Here is a 12,500-nt window from a genome sequence, read left to right as displayed (position 1 = left end):
GCTACTCTCCCTTCATTACATTAGACTGAATCTTGTACCTGGTTTTCAGGCTCACTGAGGGCTTGTCTGCAGGTTTGGCAGGAGTCCAGTCCTCCAGAACTGATGTTTTAGTGTTAGTGATGCTCGTCCTGTTTGACAGACAGAGGAATCAGACATCATGACGTAACACTCAGGAGAAGGTCAGTGTGGAGACACTTACTGCACAGAGGATGATGAGGACGTGGACACACGTGGAGAGACAGACACACTTTCACTCCTGAGAACAGAAGACAACATCAGGAGTCAGTGAGATGGAGATTCAGCATATCTGCTCATATAGAGAACAATCTGAATCAACTGGAATCTGAATCTGAAGGAGGATGAATCTGAATCTAATAGAGGATGAATTTGAATATAATAGAGGATGAATCTGAATATAATAGAGGATGAATCTGAATCGGATGCAGGATGAATCTGAATCTAAAAGAGGATGAATCTGAATCAGATGCAGGATGAATCTGAATCTAAAAGAGGATGAATCTGAATCAGATACAGGATGAATTTGAATATAATAGAGGATGAATCTGAAGCAGATGCAGGATGAATCAGAATCTAATAGAGGATGAATCTGAATCTAATATAGGATGAATCTGAATCTAATAGGGATGAATCTGAATCTAATAGAGGATGAATCTGAATATAATAGAGGATGAATCTGAATCAGATGCAGGATGAATCAGAATCTAATAGAGGATGAATCTGAATCAGATACAGGATGAATTTGAATATAATAGAGGATGAATCTGAATCAGATGCAGGATGAATCAGAATCTAATAGAGGATGAATCTGAATCAGATGCAGGATGAATTTGAATATAATAGAGGATGAATCTGAATCTAATAGGGATGAATCTGAATATAATAGAGGATGAATCTGAATCTAATAGAGGATGAATCTGAATCTCATAGAGGATGAATCTGAATCTAATAGAGGATGAATCTGAATCTCATAGAGGATGAATCTGAATATAATAGAGGATTAATCTAAATCAGATGCAGGATGAATCTGAATCTAATAGAGGATGAATCTGAATCTAGAGGAGGATGAATCTGAATCTAATAGAGGATGAATTTGAATATAATTGAGGATGAATCTGAATCAGATGCAGGATGAATCTGAATCTAATAGAGGATGAATCTGAATCTAATATAGGATGAATCTGAATCTAATAGGGATGAATCTGAATCTAGAGGAGGATGAATCTGAAACTAATAGAGGATGAATCTGAATCTAATAGAGGATGAATTTGAATATAATAGAGGATGAATCTGAATCTAATAGAGGATGAATCTGAATCAGATGCAGGATGAATCTGAATCTAATAGAGGATGAATCTGAATCTAATAGAGGATGAATCTGAATCTAATAGAGGATGAATCTGAATATAATAAAGGAGTAATCTAAATCAGATGCAGGATGAATCTGAATCTAATAGAGGATGAATCTGAACCTAGAGGAGGATGAATCTGAATCTAATAGAGGATGAATCTGAATCTAATAGAGGATGAATCTGAATATAATAGAGGATTAATCTGAATCTAATAGAGGATGAATCTGAATCTAGAGGAGGATGAATCTGAATCTAGAGGAGGATGAATCTGAATCTAATAGAGGATGAATCTGAATCTAGAGGAGGATGAATCTGAATCTAGAGGAGGATGAATCTGAATCTAATAGAGGATGAATCTAAATCAGATGCAGGATGAATCTGAATCTAATAGAGGACGAATCTGAATATAAGAGGATAATTCTGATGGAGGATGAATTGGAATCTGATGGAGCATAAATCTAAATTTGATGTTGGACAAATCGGAATTTGATGTTGGAAGAATCTGAATCTGATAAAGGGTAAATCTAAATCTAAGAGGATGAATCTGATGGAGGATGAATCTGAGTCTGATGTTGGATGAATTGAATCTAATAGAGGATGAATCTGAATCTGATAGAGGATGAATCTGAATATAAGGAGAGGGTGCTCGCTGCAGAGCCATTTGAGCAGAGCTGAGCTCCAGCGAGGGGGAGCATGAGCTCTCGCTCTGCCTCCTGTAAGCTGTTTTAATGCGTACACCAACCCCACTCCTAACCCTACCCCCGGTGACATCACTAGTAGAAGAAGTGCAAAAAAGGTGGAGCTCAAGCTCAAGCTCCCCCTCGCTGGAGCTCAGCTCGCCCAAATGGCTCTGCAGCGAGCAGCACTTGAATATAATAGAGGATGAATCTGAATCTAATAGAGGATGAATCTGAATCTAATAGAGGATGAATCTGAATCTAATAGAGGATGAATCTGAATCAGATGCAGGATGAATCTGAATCTAATAGAGGATGAATCTGAATCTAATAGAGGATGAATCTGAATCTAATAGAGGATGAATCTGAATCAGATGCAGGATGAATCTGAATCTAATAGAGGATGAATCTGAATCTAATAGAGGATGAATCTGAATCTAATAGAGGATGAATCTGAATCTAATAGAGGATGAATCTGAATCTAATAGAGGATGAATCTGAATCAGATGCAGGATGAATCTGAATCTAATAGAGGACGAATCTGAATATAAGAGGATAATTCTAATGGAGGATGAATTGGAATCTGATGGAGCATAAATCTAAATTTGATGTTGGAAGAATCTGAATCTGATATAGGTTAAATCTAAATCTAGAGGATGAATCTGAATCTGATGGAGGATGAATCTGAAGGATGACTAACTAAAGTCTGATAGGGGACAAATATGAATATGATGATAACTTAATCTGAATCTACTAGAGAATGAATCTGGTGGACAATTATTATGAATCTAATGAAGGGCCAATCTGAATCTGATGATGATGTATTTATGTAGTATTATAGTGTCAGTGATCTTACTGTGATCGGACAGGTTGCGAGTACACACTTCCAGACAGCAGTGAATCAGAGAGCTCATCCAGTGGAGCACTAGCAGAAACACATCAGACGTGAGCGAGTGAAGATCAGGAGTGTGTTCAGTAAAGTACAGGTGAGCAGTGTTACCTGTCGCTCCGGTAGCTGTAGCGTGTGTTCACAGTCACGGCTGATGGAGATGAGCGTGTGGGAGAATAACTCACATCACTGCATATGAAGCAACACAGATTCATTAGCAGCCATATCTAAGAGATTATTGATTTGCATTAGACTGAATCTTGTACCTGGTCTTCAGGCTCACTGAGGGCTTGTCTGCAGGTTTGGCAGGAGTCCAGTCCTCCAGAACTGATGTTTTAGTGTTAGTGATGCTCGTCCTGTTTGACAGACAGAGGAATCAGACATCATGACGTAACACTCAGGTTAATGTCAGTGTGAAAAATACTGGAAACCGAATCTGAATCAGACGGACAATGAATCTGAATCTGATATCTGACAAATCAGATTAATATAAATTTTATGACAGATTAAAATTAATCTGATCAAAGACAAATCTGAATCTGATGGTAGATTGATATAAATCTAATAGTGGATAAATCTGAATCTGATGTAGGATGAATCTGAATCTGATGGTGTATGAATCTGAATCTGATATTGGATTAATCTAATGGTGTATGAATTTGAATCTGATATTGGATGAATCTGATGGTGGATGAATCTGAATCTGATGTAGGATGAATCTGAATCTGATGGTGTATGAATCTAAGTCTGATATTGGATGAATCTGATGGTGGATGAATCTGAATCTGATGTAGGATGAATCTGAATCTGATCTAGGATGAATCTGAATCTGATGTAGGATGAATCTGAATCTGATGGTGTATGAATCTGAATCTGATGTAGGATGAATCTGAATCTGATCTAGGATGAATCTGAATCTGATGTAGGATGAATCTGAATCTGATGTAGGATGAATCTGAATCTGATGTAGGATGAATCTGAATCTGATGTTGGATGAATCTGAATCTAATATTGGATGAATCTGATGGTGTATAAGTCTGATGTTTGACGAATCTGAATCTGATATTGGATGAATCTTAATTTGATAGTGGATAAATCTGATGTTAAATGAATCTGATGGTGAATGACTCTGAATCTGATGGTGTATGAATCTGAATCTGATATTAGATGAATCTGATGTTGGATGAATCTGAATCTGATGTAGGATGAATCTGAATCTGATGGTGTATGAATCTGAATCTGATCTAGGATGAATCTGAATCTGATGTAGGATGAATCTGAATCTGATGTAGGATGAATCTGAATCTGATGTAGGATGAATCTGAATCTGATGTTGGATGAATCTGAATCTAATATTGGATGAATCTGATGGTGTATAAGTCTGATGTTTGACGAATCTGAATCTGATATTGGATGAATCTTAATTTGATAGTGGATAAATCTGATGTTAAATGAATCTGATGGTGAATGACTCTGAATCTGATGGTGTATGAATCTGAATCTGATATTAGATGAATCTGATGTTGGATGAATCTGAATCTGATGTTGGATGAATCTGAATCTAATATTGGATGAATCTGATGGTGTATAAGTCTGATGTTTGATGAATCTGAATCTGATTGTGGATGAATCTTAATTTGATGGTGGATGAATCTGATGTTAAATGAATCTGGTGTTGGATGAATCTGAATCTAATGTTGGATTAATCTGAATCTGGTGTTGGATGAATCTAAATCTTAAGGTGAATGACTCTGAATCTGATGTTGGATAAATCTGAATCTGATGTAGGATGAATCTTACCTGCTCTGGGTATTCACTGTCTGATTTACAGGAGTTGTGACAACAGAACTCTTCACACTGCTGCAAAATCAATAAAAACATATTCATCAGATGCGGATCTAAATCGATGTTAGATTAATCTGATGATGGACTAATCTAAATTTAATAATGGATTAATTTAAATCTGATAATGGATGAATCTGATAATGGATGAATCAGATGATGGATGAATCTGAATCTAACAATGGATGAATCTGATGATGGATGAATCTGAATCTGATAATGAATGAATCTGAATCTGATGTAGGATGATTCTCACCTGCTCTGGGTATTTACTGTCTGATTTACAGGAGTCGTGACAGCAGAACTCTTCACACTGCTGCAAAATCAATAACCACACATTCATCACATGAGAAACACGAGATGTGTCATCAAGATCAGGATGCATCTTACCTTGAAGTGGAAGTGGCTGATGAAGCTGAGGATGATGATGAAGATGAAGATGAGATGCTGTTTACAAAAACACAGACAGACACAGATAACATTACACACTCCAGCTTTCATTTGACCAAGCGTCTAAATCTCAGCTGTCATGTAAAATCTTCCAGTAAACGTCTGATCTAAAGCGGAGTTATTGACAGACTCACCCATTGGTAGATGGAGACGCTGCAGTGACCTCAGGAAACTTCTCACCAAATGACGATTTAACAGGACTCAATCTGTCAAACAGGGCCAGTTAAACCAGTACAAACACTGATGGTTGACTAATACTGGTGTGTGTGTGTGTGTGTGTGTGTGTGTGTGTGTGTGTGTGTGTGTGTGTGTGTGTGTGTGTGTGTTAAAGCTCTAGTTCTGGTTCACTCACGTTTTGCTGTTGGAGTTTGCTGAGAAGACTTTGGCAGTGAAGCTGGTCTGAGCATTTGGTGACATGTTGAGCGCTGGTTTCCTGGAAGACAGACAGACACACACACACACACACACACACACGTTTATCAGACTGACGTGCATCTGAAGTGTTAGTACACTAAAGAGAGCGGATCTCACTTGGCAGGGACGGGCGGTTTGGTGGGCGATGGTGGAACGGTCACTGCGCTCTTAGTGCTGGATGTGTTTGTGCTGCGACACACAGATTCAGGGTCAGTGGACAGACAATCTTATCAGCTACCAAACATACAGAGCAGGGGTGGCCAACCCTGTTCCTGGAGAGCCACCTTCCTGCAGAATTCAGTCCCAACCCTGATCAAACACACCTGAACCAATTAATAGTGCCTAAAGCAGCACTTGATAATTACAAACAGGTGTGTTTGGTCAGGGTTGCAACTAAAATCTGCAGGAAGGTGGCTCTCCAGGAACAGGGTTGGTGACCCCTGATACAGAGTCTAGAACCGCAGGACATTAAGCATCTCCAAGCAGGAGCGCAGCTGAAGAGGGAAAGCACTCATTACACTGGCATCCTCAAAAGCAGAAGGGTCTGATCCTCAGCTATATCACGCTTTATATTACATCACATTAGACTCTATGATCTCTCCTGATAACAGAAGGATGTTCCTCCAGTTGAAGAAAGCGAATGTAAAATGCTTGAAATGTTTCCGCTATTGTGGAGTAACCATGCAGCAGTGTGAACCCACCCGCCCTTACTGAGCAGCTCCTGACTGCCACTGAACCTGCAGGAGAGAGAGAGAGAGAGAGAGACTTTACCATGTACTCGGAGAGGACGAATTGACATCTAGACTAGCTGCAAAATATGCATACAGCCTCCACACCATAAGAAATGGTTAATGTAAATTTGTGTATCTAATTTAAATAATTTAAACTTTTTATTATTATTATTATATTTATCAAATGTATTGTTTTTTGTGTGTGTGTCATTATATCTTATCTGTATTACTATTAATTTTTCAATGGTTATATTATATTTCATATTTGAAGTGGCAATTCTGTACTTAATGTCATGCCAATAAAGCAACTTGAACTTGAGAGAGAGAGAGAGAGAGAGAGAGAGAGAGAGAGAGAGAGAGAGAGAGAGAGAGAGAGAGAGAGAGAGAGAGAGAGAGAGAGAGAGAGCGCAACACACAGATACAGCAGTCTCCCTTCCTCTCTCTAAAACTACACGTTTAGAGAGAGTACAAAGAGAGTCATTTAGTCTTTTCGGGGCTCGTTTATTTTCTCTTTTGGAAATAACTTGTGAATGTTATTAATATCGCTCAAATTTAAACGGTTATTAATTATTTATGTGTGCAGTAAATTGTTTGTACTTTTGGTGAGATGTTTTTGTTTGTTTAGGCTTCAGATTGTGGGAAGTGTTTCAGGTGACGTCTGCTGCTGGTTTGTTTGTTTGTTTGTTTGTTTGTTTGTTATGATGTGAAGTGCTCTGTTTGATCTGTGAACTTCTCAGAGAGGCCCTTGAAAATGAGAGGATACATCTCAAGGGGCTATCCCATTCAATAAATAAATACACAGTCCAGCTCCAGACACACACTGATCTTACACATGTACACTGGTATGATCAGGTCTACAGTTCAGTGTTTAATGCACCTCTTGCTCAAGGAGCTGAAGGACGTCCCAGAATTCCCGGCGGTCTGATCTGCCGACACTGATTGGCTGAAGTCAGACAGGAGATGAAGATTATATATTAACATGCAGAGCAGCTGATGATGATGATGAAGAGACTCTCACCTGTCCACTTCTGCAGGCTTCACCTGACCCAGGACCACTCTGCCAAAGTTTGGGTCATCGCTACAACAACAACAACAACAACAACACTGAGCGAGAGTCACGAGTGTGTGTGCAGTGTGTAGTTTTAGTGTGTGTGTGTCTGTGAAGGTGTGTTAAACGTGTATGTGTGCATCAGAGAGAAAGAGATAGTGTGTGTGTGTCTGTGAGTGTGTTACTGTATGTGTCTCAGTGTGTCTGTGTGAGAGAGACTGTGTATGTGTCTGCTGGAGTGTGTCAGAACGTGTGTGTGCAGTGTGTAATAGAGCGTGTAGTTTTAGAGTGTCTGTGAATGTGTGTGTGTGTGAGAGAGAGAAAGAGAGAGCGAGAGTGTCTGTGTGTGTGTTTGTTTATGTGAGAATGTGTGTGTCTGTGAGTGTGTGAGAATTTGTATGTTTGTAAGAGTGTGTGTGTGTGTGTGTGTGTGTGTGTGTCCGTGAAAGTGTGTTAGACTTTGTATGTGTGTGTGTGTCTCTTAGAGTGTGTTAAAATGTTTGTGCGAGACAGTGTGTGTCTGTTGGAGTGTGTTAGAATGTGTGTGTATGTCTGTGAAGGTGTGTAATGTGTATGTTTGTGTGTTTTTTTGTGTTTGTAAAATTGAGTGTGTTAAAACGTGTATGTGTGTGAGAGAGAGTGTGTGTCTCTGTGTATGTGCCTGTTGGAGTGTGTTAGAAAATGTGTGTGCCTGTGATTGTCTTTTGTGTGTCTGTGAAAGTGTGTTAGATTGTGTATATGTGTGTGATAGAGAGTGTCTGTTGGAGTGAATTAGAATGTTTGTGAGTGTGTGAGTGTGTGTGTGTGTGTCTGTGGTTGTGTAAGTATATATGTGTGTATCTTAGGGTGTGTTAAAATGTGTGTGTGCGCGCGAGTGTGTAAGTGTCTGTTAGAGTGTGTTAGAACGTGTGTTTGTCTGTGAAAGTGTTACATCGTGTGTGTGTCTTAGAGTGTATATGTTTGTGAGTGTGTGTGTGTGTGTCATACTCTACAGCCTCCTCCTGCTCTGCGTTTCGTCTGATCCAGCTGTTGTCTTTCAGGACAGTTCTCCTCTTGTTTTCTGCACCTGTGGATCAGCAGTGCACACACACACACACACACACACACACACACACACACACACGCACACACACACAACAGATAAAGGCAATGATGAGATGTACAACAGGATCCTGCTTTATCAATACTGATATACAGTTCACATCTGCTGTGCAAAACATGTGCTGGAATAGTTGGCGGTTCATTCCGCTGTGGCGACCCCAGATTAATAAAGGGAGTAAGCTGAAAATAAATGACTGAATGTTGATAATAGGCAGGGCAGTACGCCAGCAGTAAACAGCAGGAACAGAGAGAAGCTGAAGTGCTGTCAGTATTGAAGTGACTGGATCAGTTGATGAGACTCACTAAAGTGATCAAGCACAACTCCGGCTTCAATAACACATTCACACATGGTGCATTGTGACGATTACACGCTTTAGCAGATGATTTATTCTTGGTTAATGTTATTAAATGCATGAGCTGATGGAGCATTATTCTCAATAAAGCGAAGCTCCAGAGATGCGCAGTGTGTCGGTGGTCTCGATATTTCTCCATGATGATGTGATGAGTGAGTGATGGAGCAGCTCTTACTGGTTCTGCTGGTCTGTGTGTTCATGGTGCCTCACAGCTGTCCTCCTGTCAGAGTCACTATAATAAACCAACACAGAGTCTGAACATTATTTACACACGTCATGTAAATCTGCTGCAGGCGTGTTGTGATATGTTGCCATGCATATTTGCTCCTGGTGCCAAGTGTGTGTGTGTGTGTTTGTGTGTGTGTTTTGTCTCCAGCTCTTTCTCTGTGGGTGTGAACTGAAGTTACCTGTCCTGATTAACCAGCAGACGCCCCTTAAAAACAATTAACACACACACACACACACACACCCTGCTGATTACAGCCTCCCATTACCGCTGTCAATCACTCACATGCTCATATTGATCTCTCTCTCTACACATACACACAGCTATCAGCAGTGTGTGTCCCTCTCCTGCTGTGATATAGTGAAACACACTGCACAAACGCTGCGTTACACTCAGCACACATCAAATAAGTTAACTCACCCCTACATTAACTACACATTTAAAAGGACTGAACAAACACAATCAAGTTCCCTCAGATTAATGAAGAGCTGAGTCGTGTCAACTCATTTTAAATAAGTAGCTGGAACAAGCAGTCATTTTGGTGTGTTCTTCAATTAATCTGCTGTAGGGATTTAACAGCTGCTATGGTAACACAACAACTAGAGTCATTGAAACAAATGAGCCAACACTGGGGTTTTCTACCACTGCAGGGTATAGTGTACAACACACCGCAGTTTACTGTGTCAACACTGAAGAATACTACAGTGTTTATTACGGTATATGAGTTCACTATAGTCAACACTACAGTATGCTGGAGCATCCATCAACACATGATAACAGTGGCACTATAACATTCACAGGATAATACACTTTACCACAGCATTGTTCAAAAGCATGAGTATAGTTAACATACATTACTATAGTATTGATCATGCAGCAAGAGAAAACCAAATAAAGACATCAACATTACTCTAAATATCTTCTACTGTAAAGATGGCATCGAGAACTTTAACAAACATCTGAGCGCTGTACATCACACATCTACATCTAGAGTCTGGAGCCTGCTGCAGGACAGATGAACATCACAATAAACACTTTCAGCTGCTGCTGCTGGACTCACCTGTGTGTGTGTGAGAGTGTGTGTGTCCCTGCGCTGTGTGTGAAAGCGTGTGAATGAGTGTGGATGTGCTTCTCCTGTCACACCCTGTCCTGCTGTCAGAGCCAATGAGGACTTTGATCAGCTTCACCTCCAGCACACAGCAAACCTGTACGGTGAGTTTTCAGCTCACACACACACACATATATATATATATATATATATATATATATATATATACACACACACTCATATAGAAAATATTCACAGTATTTTGCACATTATAAAATGTAAACCACATATTCAAGCGCGCACACACACACACACACACTGCTCTCTTTACTATAAATAAGAGAGAACTCTATCAGAGCAGATGATACACTCTTAAACACTCTCTCTCAGAAACTACATGTAAACTGAGTGATGTTCAAGACACTCATCTTCATCTAATCATCTTCTCCAGCCACTCACCTGTGTTCAGCTCACATCTGTGTGGTGTTTGTTCATGTGTTTACTCGTTTCACCTGTGTTCAATTTACTAGTTGTGTTTGTTCAACTCACCTGGGTTCAGTTCACTTCTGTTTGTTCAACTCACTTGTGTTTAACTAGGCTAAGTTCAGTTCTTTTGTGTTTGTTCAACTGACCAATGTTCAGTTCACCTTTGTGAACTCACTCAGTTATTTTGTGCTTGTTCAATGCACCTGTGTTCAGTTCACCTTTATTTAACTCACCATTTCAACCAGCCTATGTTCAGTTCACTTGTGTTTGGGTTGTGTTGTCTGTGTTCAGTCCACCTTTGTCCAACTCACTTGTGTTCAACTATGTTAAGTTCTATTGTGTTTGTTCAACTCACTTGTGGTTCAGTTAACCTTTGTTCAACTCGCCTATGTTCAGTTCACTTTTGTTTGTTCAATTCACCAGTTTGTTCAACTCACCTGCGTTCAGTTCACCTTTGTTCAACTCGCCTATGTTCAGTTCACTTGTGTTTGTTCAATTCACCTGTTTGTTCAACTCACCTGCGTTCAGATCACCTTTGTTCAACTCACCTGTGTTTATCTGGCCTATGTTCAGTTCACTTGTGTTTGTTCAACTCACCTGCGTTCAGTTCACCCTTGTTCAATTCACGTGTGTTCAGTTTAATTGTGTTTGTTCAATTTACCTGGGTTCAGTTCACTTCTGTTTGTTCAATTTACCTGTTCAGTTCACCTGTGTTTAACTACACTATGTTCAGTTCACTTGTGTTTGGGTTGTGTTGTCTGTGTTCAGTCCACCTTTGTCCAACTCACTTGTGTTCAACTATGTTAAGTTCTATTGTGTTTGCTCAACTCACTTGTGGTTCAGTTAACCTTTGTTCAACTCACCTATGTTCAATTCACTTGTGTTTGTTCAATGTACCTGTTTGTTCAACTCACCTGTGTTCAACTCGCCTATGTTCACTTCACTTGTGTTTGTTCAACTTACCTGCGTTTAATTCACCTTTGTTCAACTCACCAATGTTCAGTTCACTTGTGTTTGTTAAATTCACCTGTTTGTTCAACTCAGCTATGTTTAGTTCACTTGTGATTGTTCAATTCACCTGTTTGTTCAACTTACCTGTTCAGTTCACCTTTGTTCAATTCACCTGTGTTTATCTCGCCTATGTTCAGTTCACTTGTGTTTGTTCAATTTACCCGTTTAATCAACTTACCAATATTCAGTGTACTTGTGTTTGATCAACTCACCTGTTTGTTCAACTCACCAATATTCAGTGTACTTGTGTTTATTCAATTCACCTGTGTTCAAATCACTTGTTAGTTCAGTTCACCTGTGTTTGTTTAGTTTTTTGATCTCACCTGTGTCTCCATTGTGTAGGTGTTGATGTCAAGCCCAGGCGTGTTTTATTGATGGGTGTGTAGATCAGATGAGCATGTTGAACATTCTTTATCAGTCAGGTGTGTTTCCACCTATCTGTATCAGGATTGAGAAACACCTGCGCAGCCCCTCACTGATGAACTCCAGCTGTGTCACAGCACACACAACAGTGTAGAACAGCTTTAACTGAGGTGTGTCCCATCACATTTTAGTGTTTATGTGCAATTATACATATAAAAGACTAAACATCAATAACAACATACTCATTACTGTCATCTGAACTCTTTATCCTTCAGACCAGCAGATTCTACACTGTAGACAAGACGTTCTTCATCATTTTGAACAGAATCACATTCAATTTGATCACTCATTCTGTGATATATTTGAATACGTACAGCTCCAAACGAGGACACAGAAAGAGATTTAAATAAGTTGAAAATAAAGTAAATTATATATATCTACTAGTCTGATTGACACTCCACAGCTCCAGATGAGCTGAATATTGATGATGA

At 39.5% G+C, this 12,500-nt stretch overlaps 2 protein-coding genes across 13 annotated transcripts in view; both read right to left on the bottom strand.

Annotated features, from left to right (window-relative positions):
• Positions 1–10,202, bottom strand: part of LOC100330805 (uncharacterized) — a 13,363-nt gene extending 3,161 nt beyond the window's left edge. Inside the window, exons 1-18 of one of the 12 annotated variants that reach the window (XM_087258288.1) lie at positions 10,162–10,202; positions 9,283–9,308; positions 9,051–9,107; positions 8,409–8,487; positions 7,392–7,451; positions 7,251–7,316; positions 6,344–6,379; positions 5,760–5,831; positions 5,581–5,661; positions 5,363–5,434; positions 5,169–5,225; positions 5,035–5,094; positions 4,737–4,796; positions 3,203–3,292; positions 3,048–3,125; positions 2,904–2,972; positions 200–256; positions 39–128 (exon numbers count right to left, since the gene is read on the bottom strand). In XM_087258288.1, the coding sequence (XP_087114414.1) occupies positions 39–128; positions 200–256; positions 2,904–2,972; positions 3,048–3,125; positions 3,203–3,292; positions 4,737–4,796; positions 5,035–5,094; positions 5,169–5,225; positions 5,363–5,434; positions 5,581–5,661; positions 5,760–5,831; positions 6,344–6,379; positions 7,251–7,316; positions 7,392–7,451; positions 8,409–8,487; positions 9,051–9,075 (1,052 nt within the window). In that variant the 5' untranslated portion in view covers positions 9,076–9,107; positions 9,283–9,308; positions 10,162–10,202. Of the gene's footprint in view, positions 1–38; positions 129–199; positions 2,020–2,236; positions 2,973–3,047; positions 3,126–3,202; positions 3,293–4,736; positions 4,797–5,034; positions 5,095–5,168; positions 5,226–5,362; positions 5,435–5,580; positions 5,662–5,759; positions 5,832–6,343; positions 6,380–7,250; positions 7,317–7,391; positions 7,626–7,880; positions 8,488–9,050; positions 9,130–9,282; positions 9,352–10,161 lie in introns of those variants that run through there. The other 11 variants (XM_087258292.1, XR_015494434.1, XM_087258287.1 and 8 more) reach the window with 11 other exon arrangements.
• Positions 10,203–12,258: 2,056 nt separating this feature from the next.
• Positions 12,259–12,500, bottom strand: part of mtrf1 (mitochondrial translational release factor 1) — a 9,445-nt gene continuing 9,203 nt past the window's right edge. The window contains 1 exon segment of the mRNA NM_001441957.1: positions 12,259–12,500. This exon segment is cut by the window's right edge and continues 298 nt beyond it. The gene's annotated coding sequence lies outside the window, so the exon portion shown is untranslated.

This window comes from Danio rerio, chromosome 6 (assembly GCF_052040795.2).
Source record: "Danio rerio strain M-AB ecotype USA chromosome 6, GRCz13ab, whole genome shotgun sequence".
NCBI classification, from domain to species: Eukaryota; Metazoa; Chordata; class Actinopteri; order Cypriniformes; family Danionidae; genus Danio; species Danio rerio.
The sequence above is the reverse complement of the archived record's forward strand: the minus strand, read 5'-3'. Positions and strand labels throughout refer to the sequence as shown.